Below are 22,558 nucleotides of genomic sequence, written 5' to 3'. Positions count from 1 at the left end.
AATTATTTCATAATACGATGATGCCTTTACCCTTGTGTTGATTCTGACGGTATGGAAAAGAGAGTTATGAAATCATCACATTAGTCTTCTTGAAAACAATCAAGGCAAATCTTAAGCACTTTTTAGGTAAAGCTTTTTAATTTAGAATTTAAAGTATATACACTGTAGCAAATATGGCTCACATTCCTGGTGTTTAATGATATTCAGCTATGTACCTTTGTCATGTAAAAATAAAGCACCACCATTGTTGTTATAATGTCTATATTATTGTGGCTTCAAATATATTTTCACTACAACTCTTTTAGAGACAGTTGGTCAGATAATATGACCGGAATTTCAGATTACACATTTTTTCTCTTACTGTGACATTGATTTGCTAAACAAAACAAAGGAACAACTCAAAGCAGACTTTAACATATCTGCATTTGATATAGTGTCAGACATTCCTAGAAAGCCTTAATATGAATCATTCTGCAATACGTTCCTTTTGCCCAGGGGTTGGAAGGATGAGGCAACAAGAAAGAGGAGATGATTGTGATTTATTGTTATTGCATCATTCTACCCAAAATATTTGTATTTTATTTTTATGATAAAACATGAACATATTTATGTTCTAAACAATTTTAGTAGTAACACACAAAAAAATTACTGGAGATAAATAATGTTTGGAAAATAATGGTCTTGTGTAAATGGGTCTCCCCCTTCATAGACACAACATTGGAATTGTTGGAATCTGTCTTAGTGGTCTAGCTTTTATGCTGTTAAATTAGAAAGAGGAGAGGGGAGGGAATAAAGGTGAAAAAATGAGTATAGGAGTTCAAGATTACATTGAGGGTTATAATTTATCCCATACTTACTATGAGCAATACATGGATAATTTATTGGGAATGTTAATCTACTTTTCTCTGTCTTTGCTGATGATAAATAAATCAAATATTAAATTTAAACTGAAGAATTACATTTTTAGGGAAGATATAATACAGAATTTTTGAAACATGGGGGTTGTTGAATGCTGGAGAAGCCTCTCAAATTAAGTTATGGAAGCCTGAGCCATTGAAAAGTAATTTCCATGTTTTGCTGCCAAAACTTCTCTTTCCCGGGCAGTACTTATATAGCCAATAGTTCTGGGTTTTATAAAATATCAGTAAACAGTAAAACTATAAAACCATGCATCTAGGAGCCATAAAAGAGTTGATCCTTAAATCACACCACACAGAGGAAGGGGTGGCAGTTTTATATACCTTTCCTATGCACACACAGTATGGGGCCAATATGCTCCAGTCCTAAAACAAAATCAAATTGGGAACCACTGGTCTTCATTAATAAAACCATGCTGGTGTTTTGAGACCTCTGTGCCAGACTGAAGGTGCCAATAGAACTGAAAGACCTAACTGCTGGAGGGACTTCTAAACATTTTATCTCCCTACTATGAGAGCTGGGAACCACTCCTCATACAGGAAGGCTAGAAATATGACAGCTCTTCTGGTACCTACACTGAAAGGAAATGAGGCTGTAAATAAGAGTTTTATGAATGGAGACTCATAAGCCAGTACAGATAGCCCTGTGCAGCGGTGAAATGAAAGTTAGATTTCTCCCAGGTTTGTTTTTCCTGGTTGGTATTATGAATTTGAAGATACATAATTCTTAATAGAGACACTAAGCAACACTGAATCCTCAACGTTTAAAATACAGCGATACAGCCCGGCCTGCGTGGCTCAGTTGGTTGAGCATCATCCCATGCACCAAAAGGCCACCAGTTCAATTCCTGGTCAGGCTCAATCCCTGGCTGGAGGCAGCCCACTGATGTTTCTCTCTCACACCATGTGTTTTCTCTCTCCATCCCTCTCCCTTCCTCTCACTCTAGAATCAATATAAACATATTTTTAAAAACTACATTGATGCCCTAGCCGGTTTGGCTCAGTGGATAGAGTGTCAACCTGCAGACTGAAGGGTCCCAGGTTCGATTTCGGTCAAGGGCATATGCCTGGGTTGTGGGCTCAATCCCCAGTGTGGGGCGTGTAGGAGGCAGCCAATCAATCATCGATCTCTCTCATCATTGATGTTTCTATCTCTCTCTCCCTCTCCCTTCCTCTCTGAAATCAGTAAAAATATACATATATTAAAAAAATACATTGATGCAGATATACTAGTAGCTTTGTTTGGATCACCTTAGTCTTAGAGAAAAGGCAATTAAATTTAACGTATAGACTGTCTCTTAAATCCAGGTACTTTTCTTTCCTTCCATATCTCATGAAGTCCTCCCCTAACCCCAGGAGGGAAGGCCCATCCCTTTGTGCAGGTGAGGACTGTGATTTGGGGAGTTTACAGCCTATACAATGCTGCAAACTCTGCACGTGGGAGGGCAGACACAGAGCCAAGTCTTGCCGAATCCAAAGCCCGTGTTTTTTCCTATAACCAGAAAAAAGTGTCATTGACTGTGTGGTTTTGAAATTTAGTTCATTACCATGATATGATATCTGATCAATTTTCATATCCTGACAAAGATACCTTTTGGGAATATTTATTTATTTAAGAAGTGTTACATCATCTCATCAGTTTTCTAAAAGTAAGCATGATAATTTTTTTCATATTGTTATTGTCTACACTTCATGAAATACGAAAAATTTAGAATTTTAGAATGCAAAGGAGAAATTAAACTCAATTACAGGTTCATTTTTTAGAATATATCAAAACTTTTTTAAAATATATTTTTATTGATTTCAGAGAGGCAGGGAAAGGGAGAGAGAGATAGAAATAGCAATGATGAGAGCCTATCATTGGTTGGCTGCCTTCTTCACAACCCCTACTGGGGATTGAGCCTGCAAACTGGGCATGTGCTCTTGACCAGAATCAAACCCGGGACCTTCAGTCCACAGGCCAACGCTCTATCCACTGAGCCAAATCAGATGCTGGAGAAGCCACAATTAGGGCAGAATATGTCAATAATTTTTAAACATTTCATTTTAGTGATTTCTAAGAATTTTTCCAAATATGTTTCTAAAATAAAATTAATTGGTATGCTCTATATGTATCCAGATCACACATTTTTGGTTTGTCATAATCCTGCTCTTAGTTCTGTGATAACCAATACTTTCTTAGTATTTAGAAGTCATTTTCAGCTTCTAGATATCAAATTATTGTTATTGAAACATTACAAGTGGTAATTATTAAACATTTTGTCTAATTTCTAGCACCTGCAGTAGTCCTTGCTACAAAGTAGCTGTTTAATAAATACTTAATTAGTGAGCCAATTTTGAGTAGATCCTACTGACTTTTACTTTCTTGTGCAATCATGTCTTTGTTTCTTCTTTTTTAATGTGGCTATATATCTCATTTTAGGCAATGCTTCTTTACAAAATCTTGTTGCTTATGGTAGTTTTTATTTTCTGTGTAGGTAAACTTCATTCATGCCTCTGTTCATACATTCATTCATTCTTTCACCACATGTCAATCACAAAGGCCTTATTTCTGCTTCTCAAATAACAATATGTGCAGTTGCTTTTCCTTGTACCGGCAACACTCTGGCTCAGGATGATTAGCATTTTCTAGGTATTCATGTTTTATTGTCCTATTCATGTCCTAGAGGCCTTCCCTGTCATTCAAAATAAGAGTCAGCAAACTGTAGCCTGCAGTCCAAATACAGCCCACCACCTAATTTTATAAATAAAGTTTTATTGAAACACAACAATGTTCATTTATTTACATATTGTCTATGGCTGCTGTTTAGAAACCATATGGCCCACAGAGCCAAAATATTTACTATATGACCCTTTACAGAAAACGTTTTTTGACTCCTGAACTAAAGCATGGTATAGAGCTGATTTATTTTTTTTCCGAGTCCTTAGGACCACTAAAATTATCCAGTATGTTTACTTATTTACATATTGTTCTCTCTCTTGAGAATTAGTTGATTTATTGATGCATTCCAGGTACCAGGAGGAGTGAGGCCACATAGTAGATGCTCCACAAATATTCATTGGGTAAATAATCAAAGCATTTTGAACATTTCTGTTGGGGTGCTGTGCTAGGTATCTTGAACATAAAATGAATATATATACAAATTAATATATGTTCAAATGTATCATACTGAATATATCATATACATATGCGTAATCATGTTCTCAAGAGTTCCCATAGGAGGAGTCCACAAATTTTACACAAATTATTACAGTAGAGTACGATAAATGGTTTGTAAAGAATGCTAGAGCTGCATATGAAGGAAAACACTGACCCTAATTAGCAGACACAAAAAGGAATACAGAAAGGAAGGATCTCCTGAGGAGAATATTGAAGAATGAGTGAAATTCTCTCAGCAGAAAAGGAAGAAAAAGGCATTCTGGGTAGAGCACACAAAAAATATAGAGGTCTGAGTGGCCATGTTAATGACAGTCACATGCTGAGGACAATTCAGGAAGTGTAATATGTCTAGAGAGTAGGATTAAGTTTTCAAGGTTACCCAATAATTGGGGATGGCTTATAAAAGGTTTTATATGGCATATTATGAAGTTGGGATTTTAACCGAGAAACAGTGATACAACAGAGAACTGTTTTGTTGAAGTTACTATTTTTAAGATTTCTTTTCTAATGAGAATTAAAATAGTGTCACAATAGCCAGAGCAGGGCTATTCCATTAAGTTATGAATGCTACCATTTTAGGTACAATTCATAACTTAGTGGAATAGATTTGAAGAGAGGTGTGAGGGCTGCTGTAAGCTGTGAGTGTAAGAATGGGAGGAGGATCATAACGCCACCAATTAGGAAGAAGATCAGGAGGACCCAGGTTATAGAGAAAGGACTGATGTGAAGAGATATTGAGATCAACTCAGCACCTGCTATGTTTTTGGTATTTGTTGAGCATCCAGATGGAATTGCCAAAAGTTTTGACTGAAGTTAATGATGTTTGAGTTAGCCATGAGAGTGAGTGAGATCACCCAGCCAAATGTACGCCAGTTGTTCCAAAACCTGGCTGAACAGTAGCATCTCCTGAGAAGATGTAACAACACCAATGTCCAGGCCCTTCATCGGCCAGATTAAATCAGATCCTCTGCCAGTGGGACCCAAAGTATGGGAAGGTCTTAGAAGCTCCCCAGGTGATCCCAATGCACAAAATTGAGATCCACTACTATAACATTAAAAGGGGAGAAAATTAAAGAGATTCCTGAAAAGAACTCTATGAAAATAATGGATGAAATAAAGGGACCAGTGAAAGAGGTTTGAGAAAGAAAAAACAGCTAACGAGGTGGCAACCAAACAGCAGAGGGAGAGAAAATGCGCATTCACTGGAGAGGGAGGACGGCCATTGGTCATGTCTGAAGGGGGAGTTTGAGTAGAGTGCTGAGTGTGAATCCGACAGCAGCAAATTGAAGAGTGAATGGGTGGGTGAATAGATGGAGACTATGAATATTCTGCTCTTTCAAGCATTTTAGCCACTAAGGAAAGAATGTGGAAGCACAGCTGAGAAGGGCAGGCATGTCAAGGGGTGATTTTATTGATGGTTTGTTTTTAGAATGGAGGAGACATATGCATGTTTGTGGGTTCCCTGACACTCAGAAGAAAGAAAGAGCTTGAGAGGAGTTTATATACCTTTTGGTTTCGTTGGTCTGCTAGAAAAACACACATGTGCTCTAGCCTCTAATCATATTAAGGGAGATCACAAAATATGGAGAAATGTGTGATGACCTAGAGTTTCAAAGAGCCTAGGCGGTAGAAGAAGTGACCAATGAGGGCAATTTCTAATGACAAGGTTCAGCAAGGCAGAGTTGGGAATAGTCTTGGCTGTGATGCCTACGCCCTCAAATTTGTGTCTTCTGGGTACATTTTCTCTTTTTTCTATTTGCTAACACTTTTCAGCTAGAATAGGATGACCTTATTTTTGTTTGTCTTTCCTTGATGGAGTGTGGAACAATATCTCACAACATGAAGATAACCCTTTGCTATATCACAAGGCTCAGCGTCCTTACCAGGAAGCATGTTGCCTAAGAAAATAATAAACCGCACAGAGTGTTCCATTAGATTTAACGTGGGTGAATCACAGTGTCTAGATGTCCTCTAACAGAAGATGTCTTTAGGACAGAACTTAACAGAATGTGTTAGGCTAAAAAATGTGCCCAGTAAAAGCATTTTAAAATATCATTCATTTTGCACTAGATATTATTCTTTCCTGTTTATTAAACTTAAATCTTAATTTATAAAAGTCATTTAAACTAGTAAAACATAATGTCTTGAAATAAATTATTTACTCTGTTGAAAAATAATCATATAATACCAGCTTAAAGTTGTATAGCAGTCATAAAAATTCTTTTACATATTATGATTTTCACATCTCACAGGAAACTTATGAGGGAATTAGGATAGATATTAGTATTCTTATTCTAAAGTCAGAAAAATAAGGTTTAATGATGTTACATGACTTGCTTAAAAGCATAGAACTGATGAATGAGAGAGTTGAGTCTTAACTCTAGGCTTTTGTACTTGAGACTCAAGTGTCTTTTGTCAAGATTTCATTGGCCTGATGTAAAAGTGAAGCAATATACATAACTGCAGAAGCACCCAGGAGAAATACATGGAGGGTTCCATTCACTGGTCTCCAATTGCCACTCTTATTATCCTGTAATTTTGTCTTCTTATATCTCAGCCTCCCTCATTCTCTCTTGATAAGAGTTTACTCTTCCTGACAGAATCACCATGTTCCCATGCCTTAGTGCAGTGATTTTCAAATTTTTGCTAGCATATCCCTAAAAGACTTTATATATACATATATTTTATTATATATAATTTATAAAATATGTAAGATATTTTAAGTTGGTACCTAAAATTTTTATCATAAAATTAAATAATGAGAAAAGATATTATGTCTTGTTTTACTATAAGTATTTAGTATCTTTTCAAACCTCCTAATGATTTCTTACTCAACATCATCCATTGACAAAATATGAGAACAAATTCTTTTTTAGTAGTAGAATATTTATAGTGTGTGTTCCTTTTCTATTTTTGCTTATACTGCTACATTATTTCCTCTATAGATTTTTACCCTAATATATTTTGTGCATACAATTTTTATTGATCATTTCATGTTTTTTGGGTAATAAAATATGCATGTAAATTTTATTAAGCATAGATATTTGTCTTAAATTTCTTTTGGATTAAGTTGTCAGTATACTCATTATTAGTAGCATATGATTTGTCTAAACAACCAAAATACACTGCAAATTTCAAAAAATAATTATTTAGCATAAATACTAAATTTTTATTGGAAATAGATTTTTAATAGGAAAGTGAAGTTGTACTCTCCATCAGTTAGCTCATTTAGCATGTTTGAATGTTACTTAACACTGACTTGAGACAGAATAAAATACATTTTATTTCTATTGGTTATCTATATTAGACACAAATACAGATGATATTCTTTTCATCCATAGGAATACATGGAGTTACTCATTCTTTGCACATCAGAATCACCTGCCAAAAATCACATAGTGTTCTATCATCAAAGTTTATGTTTAGTGACACATCAGCTGGCATCTTAGATTCTCCTTCAATTTTGATGAGAGCAATGAATTGTAAACCACCTGATTTGCAAAAGGATTTGTTACCCCATCATTACAGACCCTTATTCTGTCAACTATCACACTTATATCCCCAATTATTCACTTGTTTGGCACCCTGGAGGTTTTAAACCCTTATGCAATAATCCATGGTAAGATTGGGAGGCAAGAGATCCTTTGTTTTGCAAAGTAGGGGGAAAGTTATCAGGGGAAATTAATTTTAGGATGAAATACATATGGAAGTTAAAGATATAAGTACTGATTTCCTTAAAATAGTTTTGCATGTGTACCACTTAGAAAATTTTGCAGATGGCTGGGTACTTGACTCCCAGTTGGAAATCCTACTGCCTTCAAACTCCTCTTTATCTGAACTGGAAAGCATTCTCCCTTAGTCATTTATATTCTGAGTTTTATAATCCTTTATGTGGTTTCAGATGCTATTTCTTCAGGTAATATGCATGTGAAGAGAACCTTCTAATGGCAGAATTAAAAACTCCTTCTTAAAGACATTTCAAGTCGCTGCCAACAATGTGGGAGTGATTTTGGAGTGCAAGGAGGCTTTTCAGATGCCTCTGAAAGCAAAGTGCACCCAGGTCTCTGGCCAGCTCTGAAAGTAAACCTGTGTCGGTTCCAAGAGTCAGCAGGGCAGAGGTGATAACAGAGGATGGGTCCGATGCCTCTTTCCTATGGATGGCACCACTTTCCTGAGGAGCACCGGCCAGAGGCTAGCCCAAGTCCATGTCTGGAGGGGCTAAGGTGTGTCCTGGTGTCACTGGTTCTTCCTGCCACCATCAGGTGACTCTGAGCCCACCCTGTCCAGGCTCAAGCCTGCCCCACTCTAGGTGCCCCCTGGCAGCTCTTGGCCTGGTAGACAAGGAGAGCCCAGGGCTCAGCCGGTCCTGACATGGGCTCCCTCAGGAGCTGCGTAAGCCGTGCTAGCTTCTCTGTGAGCATCGTCCTTCTCATTTGAAAAGTTGGAATATAAATACCTTCTCCGCACAGTTGTGGGGTACAGAGATCATAAATATAAAATACCTAGTGGGTACCTGGAATGCTCCACACTAGCTCACTGACTTCTTCCTTTTTCACTCCTCACCAACACACCCCATCCCTCTCACCCCCGTCTCTGTCCTCCCAATTTCAGCACAGGGAAAATCTGCTTTTGGGCCGTCTTCAGCCAGGTCAGGATGCATATTAAGGGCCACAGGGTGCCCTCGTCCCCTCCATGTCACACCCCCTATTTCTCCCCCACCAAAGGATGATGATGATTCCAGAACCCCAGGACGTGAGTCATAATTTCTCTCTTCTTTCCCATCACACAAGTCCCTCTGCCCCAGAATCCTTTCTGGAGGGGAGAAGGAGAAGCAGAGGAGAGCTCAGGAAACTCGCTCCTGAACTGGCAGGCAAGGGGAAGAACTGAGGTGGCTGGGAGGAAATTCCATTTCTTAAGGATGTGGACAAAGGTGTTGAAACTAATGATGTGTGTGCCATTGTAAAGGGATGGGGTGGAGTAGAAACTTATGTCGTTAAGAGAACCAGTGATGAGGACGAACTTGAAATAGCAGGAGAAAAAACGAGAGCTCACAGAGATAAAATAAAAACTATAAAAACTTGATGGCCTAGGTGTAGGTAAAAGTAATAGTAATATAGAAATTTCCCATCATTTATAACAAGTACAGTAATGAAAATTTCTCAAATTAATGTTATAAAAGTTCTATTAAAAGTCTATTCTACTTATACCTTTAACAATTAATGTAGTGTGATGATTGGTCTATAACCCAAAAGAATTAGAAAATATTTATACAGACTGATTAAAATGTCATGTTCTAAAGCACATGCATGCTAATTACATCTCTGGAAACATGGATTCATAGAGTTTAAGTGGAAATGTGTACTTAAGTTTAGCATACAAACTAGATTGGTCAATTTTATACTTAATTATTTATATATTCCTTGTACAATCTTAAAAAGTTGTAATCTAATGATGAGTTGACTTTGTCCCAATGGAAATGTCAGTGAAAGATAAAGCAATTCAGACATGAATATATTTTACTTTTTGTTTTTAGGTTAACACCATTTCTCCAGTATTTTTTAGAGTGGTTTGGGTTCTTTCCCCTCTTCTTTAGTATACCGTTAATCATCTACACTAATAAAAGACAAACATGCAAATTGACCATACCTTCGCTACGCCTTAAGCCACGCCAATCAGAGCGAGTATATGCAAATTAACCCAACCAAGATGGCGTCCGGCAGCCACAGAGCTGGAGCATGCAGGAGGCTTGGTTGCCCCAATGATGGAGGAAGCCAAGATTCCCCACCTGCCTCGGCCAGCTCTGAGCTCCACTCAAAGCAACAAATTTCAATTATAGATGATAAATAAACCCCAGATACCTGCTTTCAGCCAGCGTAGCCACGGACCTGGAGCGAGCAGGAGGCTTGGTTGCCTCTGGCAATGGAGGAAGCCAAGCTTTTCTCCTGCCCACCCTGGCCAGCTCTGAGTTCCTCTCAAGGCTACAAAGTTTCAATTCTAGAAGGTAAATAAATCCCAGAATTAAAAAAAAAAGAGAAAAAAAGGAGAGGCTGGGAGCTTCCGTCTCCGAGGGGGCTTGGCCAGACTGAAAACGGCCCTCAGCCCCTCACCCAGACTGGCCAGGCACCCCAGTGGGGACCCCCCACCCTAAAGGGGGTGTGACCAGCCTGCAAACAGCCATCAGCCCCTCACCCAGGCTGGACAGGCACCACAGCGGAACCTCCAACCTGATCCAGGACACCCTTCGGGGCAAACCAGCCAGCCCCCACCCATGCACCAGGCTTCTATCCTATATAATAAAAGGGTAATATGCAAACTGACCCTAACAGCAGAATGACTGGGAATGACTGGTCACTATGACACACACTGACCACCAGGGGGCAGAGCTCAATGCAGGAGAAGCTCTGCTCAGCCACAAGCCAGGCTGATGGCTGCCAGTACAGCAGTGGTGGTGGGAGCCTCTCCCGCATCCTCAGCAGCGCTAAGGATGTCCGACTGCAGCTTAGGTCTGCTCCCCGCTGGCAAGTGGACATCCCCCGAGGGCTCCTGGGCTGCCAGAGGGATGTCTGATTGCCAGTTTAGGCCCACTCTTACAGGGAGTGGGCCTAAGCCAGCAGGTTGTCATCCCCCGAGGGGTCCCAGAGACCCGGTGCACAAAATTCATGCCCTGATAGGGTCCCTAGACCTGGCTGGTGATCAGGGCTGATCAGGTTCCCCACCTCCCGGCCTCCCCACCTTCTCCTTCCTTTATTCCCTCAGTGCCTCACCACCACCGCCACTGGTCGCCCACCATGTTCCGCACTGCCCCCTGGTGATCAGCGCACATCATATCGAGTGATTGAACTCCTGAACTCCTGTTCTCCTGGTCAAACTCCCGAGGGGACAATTTGCATATTAGCCTTTTATTACATAGGAGAATTGAAGAATATTTACTGTATGCCAGGTGTGTGTATTAACTCATTTGATTCTTAAAAACATCATGAAATGGGTTTGAGAATGATCCTTATTTATAAATGAGTACCCTGAGACACAACTATAATAATAAAAGTGTAATATGCTAATTAGACTGGATAGCCTAACGACCTTCCTGACGTCCTTCCAGACGTCCTTCCTGATGACCTTCCAGATGAAGCAGGGGCTGCAAGGGCTGAGCCCCTTGCACAAATTTCGTGCATCGGGCCTCTAATGGGAGATAAGAAGCTTGCCCAGGAGAGGAACAGAAATGGTGGAGGTCAGCATTGAACCCAGGCAGTCTGGCCAGAGAGCAGCCCTCTTAGCTGGTGCTGTAGGAACTGCTTCTTAAAGTAAGATTCCCAATTACATACAATGGGATTAATCAACAGAACATGACAACAGGATATGCAAATAGGACATCCTAAGCTCTCCTTGTAACTATTGTATTACCTGTTAATAAAACCTCATGTCTTTATAAACACTTGAATCAACTACTTCAAATATGCCCCACATTACTGAAAAGACTGCAGTTACTGAGCCAGGACAGGAACAGCACTTTGCCTCACTGCAAACCTGGCAACGAGTTATGGGCAAAGCCTTTTATTGTCTTCTGAATGCCAACCTGTTTTTCTCTCTTCTTGAATGTTTTATGCAAAGCTAAAAATAACTCCTAACTCAGAAAGACTTCTCCCAAGAGCAAGTCACATGGTTTGTGAAAGGGGGAGGATGAGAGGAAAAAAGTCTTGGTGAAATCAACGAGAAGCACTGAAATGACTGAAATATGAACAGAATTCAGAGGCGAGGCCAAAGTGCTGACCCCTGGTTAACTGAGATTAGTTTACAAATAAACAGCACTGCAACAATGGAATTAATTACTATTCAATACAATAAAATTCTAGCATGATGAAAGATACTGTACTATTTCTTGGGATTTTACTTAGAGTTTATGTAAGGAAACTTACTGTGACATTGCCTTCAAATGGAAGAGTGTCTGTCACTTTTTCTGGTGGTGTTGGGTTCTGGAGACACTGCATAAAAAGGATATACTTTTAAATAAAAGGATATATTTATAAAGCTCTTATATGGATTCCTTTTGCTGATTCAGACAATCCCTTACAGGATAAACAGAATTTTCCTCACACATTGTTTTCCCTTCCATACACTCTCCCTCAAATTTTCACTGAACACTTTTTCATTGTAGTCTAAGCCAAAATGGGAATAAATTATTTTTTATCAATACCCATATTCAGTTACATCTTAGTGCTAAGATAGATATGATTTCAGAGAAGCAGAAGTCTTCCAGGTTTTGTTGTTGTCATTGTTTTAATAGTTCATGAGACAGAAAACAATCACTCTGTTCATGGACACAATGGGAATTTTGAGCAACTTAGCTGCTGTTGAAATCATGCTGAGCTGCCTGGATTTCTTGTAATTGTAGCCAAATCTGAACACATCATTATCCTTTCTGTCCTCAAATCTTTTTTGCTTCCTTTATCCCTGACCCACATGTAGGTGCCCAAACCAGAAACTGGAGATGGGTCCCTCTTGCACCCTCCCTTCCACATACAATCAACTCTTCTGCCCTATCCCTTGTCCAATCAAATCACATTCTGAACTCGTTCTTTTTTGGGAGCCTTCTCGCTACATCCTTAATTCTCTCTTCATGGTCTCAGGACTATGACAAGAGTCTAGAACTGGTCTCCAGCTTTCCTTTCTACTCCACATTGCCCCCTAAGCCAATACTTTTTAAGTCAGTGTCATTATGCTTCCTCGCTTTAAATGCTTCGCTGGGTTGCAGCTGCTATAGTTAAAGACCAGATGTGCGAAGGGCATTGGAGCCCCTGGAATGATTTCCTGAAAGCAACTTGACCCTTGCTTCGCCCACCCGCCCCCCATGGCAGTTAACACCCAACTGTCCAGGGCCCAGACTCCCAAGACGCTCCACGCCTGTGCCAGAGAACCTGCTGTGACCTCTTCCTCACACGTCCTCCGCATCCTCCACTGTCCTCTTTGCCTTCCCAGTAAGCTTAATTTCACCCCTCAGAAAGTCAGACATTCCCTGCTCTCCCCACATTACTTGAACCTCAATTTCCTTTCACCCGGCACATGTGTGTGTGGTTTCTCTATCGCACTGTGTATAGCTTTGTCTTCTTGCCCAGAGCTCCACAAAGCAAGCACGTATCTGATTAGTCTCTTTGTCCCCCTGAGCTTGACACAATGCCTGACACATAGTAGGTATTCAGTATTTGTGGGATGTAATTGAAATCACAAGATGCCTAACACTTCGTCTGTTGAAAATTAAAATTCTTAGGAAGCTGTGTTGTAGGCTCAGGTTTACTATGAGCACCTAGGTTCTGCGTTTGCTATGTGAAATTCTGTAATAATGACTCAAACACCTTTTTCCCCCCAGCAAGCACATAGGTACGATGTGGTCTAAAGAGGTCCGCCACTTTCAAAGACACCTGAGCTAACACAGCCTGGCCACAGGACACTTTAGATTTATAAATGGCAGAGAAACATGTGGGTTGCCCAGCATAACGATAGAGGCCCTCCTCTACCTCATGATTTCTCCAATGAGTCCACTTGGAATCCAGGCCAGCTCTATAGAAATTTTCTTCAGGCAGCAGAGATGTGTGTCCTTAATCTGAAGCAGAATTTAGTGAGAAAGGGTGTTTAAAATATGTTTAATATTAATTTTGACAGTTAAAACACCAAGTTGATAGAGACATAAAAATGTATGTGCTTAAACAGACTTGATTCCACTACATGTCTTATTATTCATACATTCAGCGACACTAATTAAGCACCTACTATATGCCAGTTTCAGGTCTCAGGAATATAACCATGATCAAAAACAGACTAAGCCCTTGCCAGGTGGCTCAGTTGGTTGGGGCATTGTCCCATACATCAAAAGGTTGTAGGTTTGATTCTCAGTCAGGGCACATACAGGAGGCAACTGATCAATGTTTCTTTCACTTCTCTTCTCTTTAATCTCTCTCTCTCCCTCCCTCCCCCACTTCCTTTTTCTAAACATATCCTCAGATGAGGATAAAAAACACAGACTAACATTCGTGGAGCTTAAATTCTGCTGGAAGAGACAATAATAAAAAACATAAATAAAATATAGACTATACGAGAAGGTGAATGAGAAGTGCTATGGAGAAATTAAGGAAAAGAGGGGGAGAAATTGGGGACATAGGCAGAGGGAGATGTTGCTGTTTTAAAGGTTGATCAGGAAGTGACTTGTTGAGGTGACATCTGAATAAAGACCGGAAGGAGGGAAGGGAGCAAATCGTGTAGATACCTGGGTTATGATTATTCCAGGCACGCACACCAGCAGACTCGAACCACCAAGGCAGAGCACCCCCTGATGTACATTAGGGCCACCAAAGGAGCTGACATACTAAAGAGAAGAGAGACAGGGAGGGAGTACAGTCAAGGGCCACATCACCACATGTAGGTCAACCATGGACCCCACATATGGACCCCAGAAGATTATAATTCCTATCATCTAATGACACCCTAGCCATCATACTGTTCTAGTGCAATGCATTACTCAGGTGTTTGTGATGATGCTGGTGTAAACAAACCCACTGCGGCTGCCCATTGTATAAAAGTATAGCACATACAATTCTGTACAGCACGTAAGGCTTGATAATGATAATAAACAATTGTTACTGGTTTTTGTACTTACTATACCATAGTTTTTATCATTATTTTAGAGTCTACTCTTTCTACTTATAAAAAAAAAACTGGACTAGAGATAAATTTAGAAGTCATCTACATGGAACTGGATGAGTTCATCAAGGAAGTGAATATGAATAGAAAATAGAAAAAAAAGAGGTCCAAGTTCTAGTGCAAGGACTCCAAGGATGGAGTCCACTCAGGGAACAGTCCTCAGCCCAAGAAAGCCATGGGGGATGGGATGAGGTAGGACAAACACCGGGAAAGTGCCATGTCCAGAGAAAGCAAGTGAGGAGACGGACCAACCAGGTCAAATGCTGCTGCTGAGCCAAGTCAGGAGAGCAGGGAGCCCTCACCAGCACGTCTAACGCAGTGAAAGTAATCGATGCCTTTGAAAAGAGTAGCTCTGTGAAATGGTGGAGGAGGATTAGAGTAGGCGTAGTAGCAGTGAAGAGGAAAGGAATTGGAGAGAGTGAATACAAACAACTCTTCCAAGGCATTTTGTGAGGTGAGCAGAAAAATGCGGGGGCAATAGAGGCAGAAATGAGTGGGAGCGACTCTGTTTTGCATTGTGAAAATAACTGCACGTCTGAATGCTAATGGAAATGATTCAGTGGAGAGGGGAAATGAGTGATTTAAGAAAGAGAGAGAAGAGAATTGCTGGGCTCCCCCTTGAACAAGAGAAGGCAGTGGGATGCAGAGTACACATGGGAGGTGACAGGAGCACAGAGAGCTGACCCAGGAACAAGACAGACGGTGCAGAATCGAGGTGGGCAGGCAGATGGCGGGAGCTTCGGAAGATGTGATTGTCAGTGTTCTCAGCCGTGTGGAAACTTGGTCATCAGCTGGAAGTGATGATCGAGGGGGAAGCAGTGTTTAAGGTGAGAGGAGAAGGTGTGAAATAGCTGTCTAGGAGTGCAGGACGGTGAACAGAAAATGGAAACAGAGTGTGATTATTTTTGGCTGAATTAAGGGCCTACTTGAGTTCTGTTATCAGGACTTTAAGATACGCCCACAGCCATTTTCCACTGCCAGGATACACAGTGGTGTAGGGAAGAGTGAGCAAGTGAAAAAGGAATGAGAGACTTAAGGGTATAATTCAAGGGATTGTAGGAAAAGTCAGAAATTTACACCTGACAAAAAGGAATAGGGACCATGAGAGGGTGAGAGATAAAGTTGGTAAGTTCAATAGCTTGTGGGTCCTGGTGCATGTTTGTTAAAATAGGAGTCCTAGAGAGAAGAAGCAGGAAAGACAGAAAATGGTGATGAGAGTTCCATTGGAACTGAGTTTAGGAAGGTTTGCAATTAGTGGTAAAGACAAGAGCTAGGCCACTTCTGCTCACACTTTAATGTGCATATAAATCCCCTGGTGATATTATGATTTGCATTTTGAGTATTGCGATGTGCAGAACAGAGAGGGAGGGTCTTATTAGAGCTGGAGAAGTCCTGGGCTCCCTCTTCATTTCTACAGGCATTTTCTAGCAGTACAACCCTATGTTTCTTCAGACAAAGGCATACAAATCAGCCAGTGTGGAAAACAGATCAAAGAGGAGCTTCTCTGGTCAAAGTCAGAGTTCAGGGAGGAGGGCAGTGCCCCCCAGCAATACTGGGGCTCCTCAGGGGTCCTCAGGGCTCAGGCCATAATCCCCTCTCCAAGGTTGGTAAGAAAGGAAAAGGCAGCCATATACTGTATAAGAAAGTAAAGGCCATATACCCAATAATCATGTACGTCTTTTTAAATCTCTTGTCAACTATTCCAATTGCGCTCTTTCCTCCATGTAATAAACTCTTCAAATACAAAGTGGTTCGCAATATCCCTTGGGATTCTTGATGTCGTTTCTGACCAGGATAATGATACTGTTGTTAACGGATATTATGCGCATAGAAGAAACCATGGTTTTGAATAGTCGAGACTTAGGGCAGGTTCTCCAGAAGCAAATCATGAGGCAAAGGTTTGAATGAAAGTGGTTTTGTTTGTTTGTTTTTTTAATTTTTAAGTTTTTAAAAAATATTTCTTTATTGACTTCAGAGAGGAAGAGAGAAGGAGGAGAGATAGAAACATCAATGATGAGAGATTATCATTGATTGGCTGCCTCCTGCACACCCCCCAATGGGAATCGAGCCATAACTCAGCATGTGCCCTTGGCTGGAATCGAACCTGGGACCCTTCAGTCCACAGGCTGTCACTCTATCCACTGAGCCAAGCCAGCTAGGGCTGAATGCAAGTGGTTTTTATGGGTGCACTTCCAGGAGAGACACAGAGGTGGAGTAAGCAGGAGAGAAAAGGAGAATACCAGAAAAAAATGCATTCAGGTGAAGGCTCAAGGAGATAGTTTCAGCGTAACCCTGCAAGGAGAACTCTGGAGAGTAACAGCTCAGATTCCAACCGGGATTAGCCAATTTCCTAAGGCTTTTTCCACACTCTGTAAGACATTGTGGAGGGGGAAATTGGGGAGGGTGGAGTGGGGGAGCGGGAAACCCCTAGGCACTTCCAGGCAAAGAGCCCAGGAGCCTGATGGCTGCTCTTTAGAACACAGTCGCAGGTATAGGTCCTTGAAAGAAAAGCACACAGAGTACAGACAGACACAGACACACACATAAGTAGAAGGGTCCCAAGACCCGGATCCAAGACCAGCTCCGGGAACCCCACCGTGGCTTCTCTAAGTGGAAAGCTTTCTTTAAAATGCATAGATAAGCTAGGTAATTAGATTAAGATGTCCATGTCAGCTTTCAATGACTGTCAAGTCGATTTCTGACACTGTGACTTTTGCTACCTTCCCCTTGCACTTCTAGCAGGATCACATTACCACACACACAGGCCAAAGGTGAGGAAATCCAGGTCAAGTGAGTATGAGCATCTGATCAAATACGCATCTCCAAGGATGGCCCTGACTGAACGTGCAGTCTGTATGTGAGGACAAAAGGCATGTTTTAAAACTCCACTGTTTTAATGGGTTCTGTTCTCATTCTCACATCCATTACTGTCAATACCAAGAACAGTTACCTATTTCAAAATGTACATTATTACAAATAGTTGCTCTTATCTACTTTCTCACTTTTTTTTCAGGATTGTTGTTGGTTTTTGTTTTTCTCTTTAAATTGTGGCCTCTCTTCTATGGATTAGAGGAGCATTATTTTAGAGTCCTGGGGTTAGATTTAATTTAGAGCTTTGCATTGTCAAGCCCACTGACAGACTGAGAGATTAATTTCCAGACCGCCTGTGGTGCTAGAGAAGCTGCTTAAGATTTTGAAAATGGCAACACTGTTGACTCCCTACCCCTGAAGGTTACCTGCATTCACGTGCCCACTAATGCTAAAGGAAAGTTGAAATGTGGTAAATATCAATGTTGTTTTCCTTTATGGAAAAACCTGTGCATGAGGGAGGGGGGTGGGAAAAAGAAGCAATTTACAGGACAAGAAATGGTTTCTCCCTCATAGGACCGCTTATACACATGCATCTCCCTCTTTTCATTCTGCAGGGATAACATCCCTGTTGCTCAGTTGGTATTAATTGCATAGAAAATGATCAGTTTACTAGTTTTGGACAGTCGTGTCTGCCATCAGGTTTCCCCAGAAGCAAACCTTAAGCCAAAGATTTGCTGCTAGTGATACACAAAGGGAGAGATTTGGGTATGACTTCCCTGCTATTTGAATTATATTGAGAGTTGGTAGAAAATCTACCCCCCCCCCCAACTATTTTGGCTCAGATGCATCTCCAAATATGTGTTTACAGTGAATGCATTTTCAGGGAAATCTAGTCCATATGTTTCAGCAAGGGCTACGCGGAAATCATCCAAATGTTCTTTTATTAGTGGAAGCTGCTCTCGAGCTTTCCACGTCGTTCTTACACTCTCCCCCCGAAAAGCTGCAGGTTGGTGGCCGCAAGTAAACAAATCAAATAGCAAAAGGTGTGAGTTCAGTTGGAAACGCGTAGCCTATTACCTTTGATTGGGTTCGGAACTTGGCAGAGGCACCTTCCCTGTTCCTGCCTGCAGGGCAAAGTGAAAACAATTTGAACACTGCATTTCCCCGTGGGTTCATTGACATTTGAGAATACCGCAGCACAGACAGAATCAGCATGCCTGGCAGGTGAGCGGTACTTCACATGACCTCCCAAAGTTACTTCCTCCCCGTTTGCAGAAGTTCAGAGCTCGGAGCAATATTATACATGTTGCAAAACCCAAGTTAGGACAGGCAGCCGTCCAGGGATACATACGGGGACATTATCTATTTCTCTTGTGCCTCTTTAGGTGGAATGGTTGAAAAATGAAGACATCATTGACCCAGTTGAAGACCGGAATTTTTATATTACTATTGATCACAACCTCATCATCAAGCAGGCCCGCCTCTCAGATACCGCAAACTATACATGTGTCGCCAAAAACATTGTTGCCAAGAGGAAAAGCACAACGGCGACTGTCATCGTCTATGGTGAGTGAGCTTTTGGGGTCTCAATCTAGTTCATGTCGAAGTGCAGGTGTCATTTTGATTTTAAAACATCAGATGAGCGGCCCCTTGGCAATCCTCATGGCTGGTCTCTTCCTGCTGCTCACGTGGACAGTGAGGTTTCACTGCTTCCCTGATGCCCATGGGAAGACTGGCCTTGGAAATTCCTAGTCCTTTGTCAGTCAGTTAATAAGAAAATGAAGGAAATCTGCCTACGTGCCAGCTGCTTTCCTGAGCCCTCCTATCTCCCTGCCCTGGGCCACCGGGATACAGAGCAAATTTGGAGAGAAGATGCTTAAAGCAGTCTGTTGCCTCTTCTGTGAACCTTGGCTCAGTCCAGTGATTGCAAAACCCCAGGTAAACTGGCACTGACATGTCCCCCTACACATCAGAGCAACTTGAACTTCCTGGAACTTGCTTTACATGCTCCATCAAGGCATTCATAGTGAGGAGTGTTTTCCAGAATAAGATCTTCGAGGTAAATAATGAGCAGAGTGTAAGAGCGTAGGCTTCACAATCTCATCTATGGTGACATCGCCATCAAACACCATAATTAGCTCTCATATACAAAATAGGTGTTCATTTCAATTACATCAACTAATTGCCAATTCAGTCAAATGGCTACTCATTAGTGAAAAACCCAGCAATATAAGATTTTATTTTTTTTGACCAGGTTCAGTGGTTACTTAATAAAACTGACGAAAAATCCTTAAAAGGTTGCACAGTTTATATATGCTAAAGAAAAGCAATCAATCATCTGGTATTAAGACAAGACGGAATGATCTTATTCAGCTCCCATGTTTTAGATCCACTTACAGCCTTGGCATAAGGGTGTGAACATTTATTATTTGAGATAAGCTGTCAAAAGTAATTTTTGGAGCTTGACTAGGTAAGGGGATGTATTTTGTTTTAAAAAGAACAATGGCCAAGGAAAAGAGAACACAATCCTATATGCTTTTCTGGGTAGGTGAGTAAACATTGGTAATTCATTTTTGTTTTTGTTTTTTAATCTCCGTGCTTAGATTCTTCAGCTCTGTGATAAAACTTTGAATGATATGAAGTCCATGGTCTCTTCTAGCTTTGAATTTTAGATTTTTTTATAATCCCTTGGGGAATAACTTTGTGTTGATGTGTTGTGTGTGGTTTGTGCGTCTGGGTGTGCGTGCACAAACATGTAATCCACATGTTATTATTTACCTCCTCCCAGTAAACGGTGGCTGGTCCACCTGGACAGAGTGGTCTGTGTGTAATAGCCGCTGTGGACGGGGGTTTCAGAAGCGCACGAGGACCTGCACCAACCCAGCACCCCTCAACGGTGGTGCCTTCTGCGAAGGGCAGAGCGTGCAGAAAATAGCCTGTACCACGTTGTGCCCAGGTAAATAAACTAGCGCTCTCGTTTCAACGGTCTCCTCCCATTCCAAAGATGCATTTAAGGCGTCTACACAAAGCCTTCTCCTTGACCTGCATGTGCGATAAACATTATTTAAATGCATCATCCCATTCGATGCTTACATTGCTGGGAAATCAAATATTTTCCCCCAAAAGAGTACTTAACTTTATTACCGAGCCATGAAAAATCATATAAAACAGGAGATTGAGCACGAGTCAACAGAATCCCTCTCTATTACTAAACAAAACTGCTGGAGCCAAGATTGCAGGTTCTGTAATTCAAGAGATTTGAGCACCACTGAAAGCCACACATTTTAGAAAGAAAAAAAAAAAACCCTTGATCTCCAGAAAGCCATGGGAACTAATTGGAACTAAAACCCAGATAATGTTTAGATGGAAATATTTGATATTTGGTGTCAGTTTCTGGGCAAGAGCAAATAAAACATTTGGACTGAATGAAAAGGAAGTCTAAGCGTTGTGACACATGAGCTAATGGATTTTGAAAATACAACACAGTCAGCACTTTATTATCTGTACAGGTTGGCCACCTGTTTTGTGAGTTACGTGCAGTAGTACCTATGCCCAGATTGCATCCGGTGCCTCTGAGCATCTCTCTGTGCTATTTTATATTGTCACCTGCTCTTATCCCCAGGTAACTGAAGCTAACACCCACTACAACCAAAACTCCCTAAGCTCTAATCAATAAGTTGAAAAGTTTAGCTAGAGTTATTTTGAAATAATCCATAAATTTAGTGCACTCCATCGAGGTAGCTATTATATTGTCAATTTCATTGTTTCGATACACAGTCTTTTTTACTCCCCTTTATTTTGCCTGGTTTTTGTTTGGTTTATCCTTTAGTACAAACTTTCTGAGAGATGGGCTGAAGAAGTGAACTGAAATAAAAACATAATCTATATTTTATATTCCTGTGTTGATTTCCAAATATCAAAATAGTAACCTACCCTTTGAGAGCTTTTATTTATGGAACAAATTTTGACACCCAGCTAGGTTTACAATTTCAGGATTCTATCTTGTACTCTTAAATATTTTACCTACATGTTGACTCCCACAGTTAAAAATGCACTGAGCTTTTTGAGTGAAATAGAAATGTGTGAGTGTGTAATTTGGAATGGTCTAGGATCTAAGGCTCTAGGTCAAAGCAAATGCCTTTTCTTCAGATAGCTGGGAGCTGTTTATATAGGCAGCTCTGTACCATTAAAGTATTAATGCTTTCATCATTTTTTCATGTGGGCATGTTTATATTTCTATACATATGCATAATATATTTACACAATTTGAATGTAAAATCATATCATAAACTATTAAAATTGATATAATTTCTATCAATATGCAGGTATAAGATGCTATGTATATTAGATGTTCAATAAATTTACTACATACTTTTAAACTTAGGAATGGAAATTATTTTTAAAAATAGAGATATCTCAGATCATTATCATTGAAATTACTGCCAAGGCAGCCACCAAAAATAGGAAGAAAGTGAGTCAATTCTAAATTACCGAATCGCGGCAGAAAATTAAAAATGACTACATATATTTTTAATAAAAATAGAAATGTATATATCATAAAATAATGGACTGGAATCATCAAATAATAAATGGAAAATTGTCTTTTTAAGAAAGCATTGAAGATCTAAAGAGAATCAATTAGCCCAGATGAAAAAATAAAAAGGCATAAAGGACATCGATAGATGATAGATAGATAGATAGATAGATAGATAGATGATAGATAGATAGATAGATAGATAGATAGATAGATGATAGATAGATATTGATGCATGATAAATGGATGGATAGATGAATGGATGGAAGAGTGGGTACATAGATAGATTTCTTCCCCACTCAACCAACCATTTCTCCCACATAAGTTAACTGCACTCCTCATATAACACTATGCATAAAGGAATTTGGGGTCCAAAAAGAAGCCCCCTAATTTTCAACACAAAATCCAGAAGTTTACCATTTGATAGAGAAAGGGGCACCACCATGA

The 22,558-nt window shown here is 40.4% G+C and overlaps 1 protein-coding gene across 2 annotated transcripts in view; it reads left to right on the top strand.

Annotated features, from left to right (window-relative positions):
* UNC5C (unc-5 netrin receptor C) overlaps positions 1-22,558 on the top strand; it is a 364,439-nt gene that overhangs the window by 278,560 nt on the left and 63,321 nt on the right. For both annotated transcript variants that reach the window (XM_006084638.3, XM_006084637.3), the window contains exons 5-6: positions 18,963-19,143; positions 20,366-20,533. In XM_006084638.3, coding sequence (XP_006084700.1) covers positions 18,963-19,143; positions 20,366-20,533 — 349 coding nt within the window. The remainder of the gene's footprint in view (positions 1-18,962; positions 19,144-20,365; positions 20,534-22,558) is intronic.

Source organism: Myotis lucifugus, unplaced genomic scaffold (assembly GCF_000147115.1).
Source record: "Myotis lucifugus unplaced genomic scaffold, Myoluc2.0 scaffold_12, whole genome shotgun sequence".
NCBI lineage: Eukaryota > Metazoa > Chordata > Mammalia > Chiroptera > Vespertilionidae > Myotis > Myotis lucifugus.
This window is presented reverse-complemented; position numbering and strand designations above follow the sequence as displayed.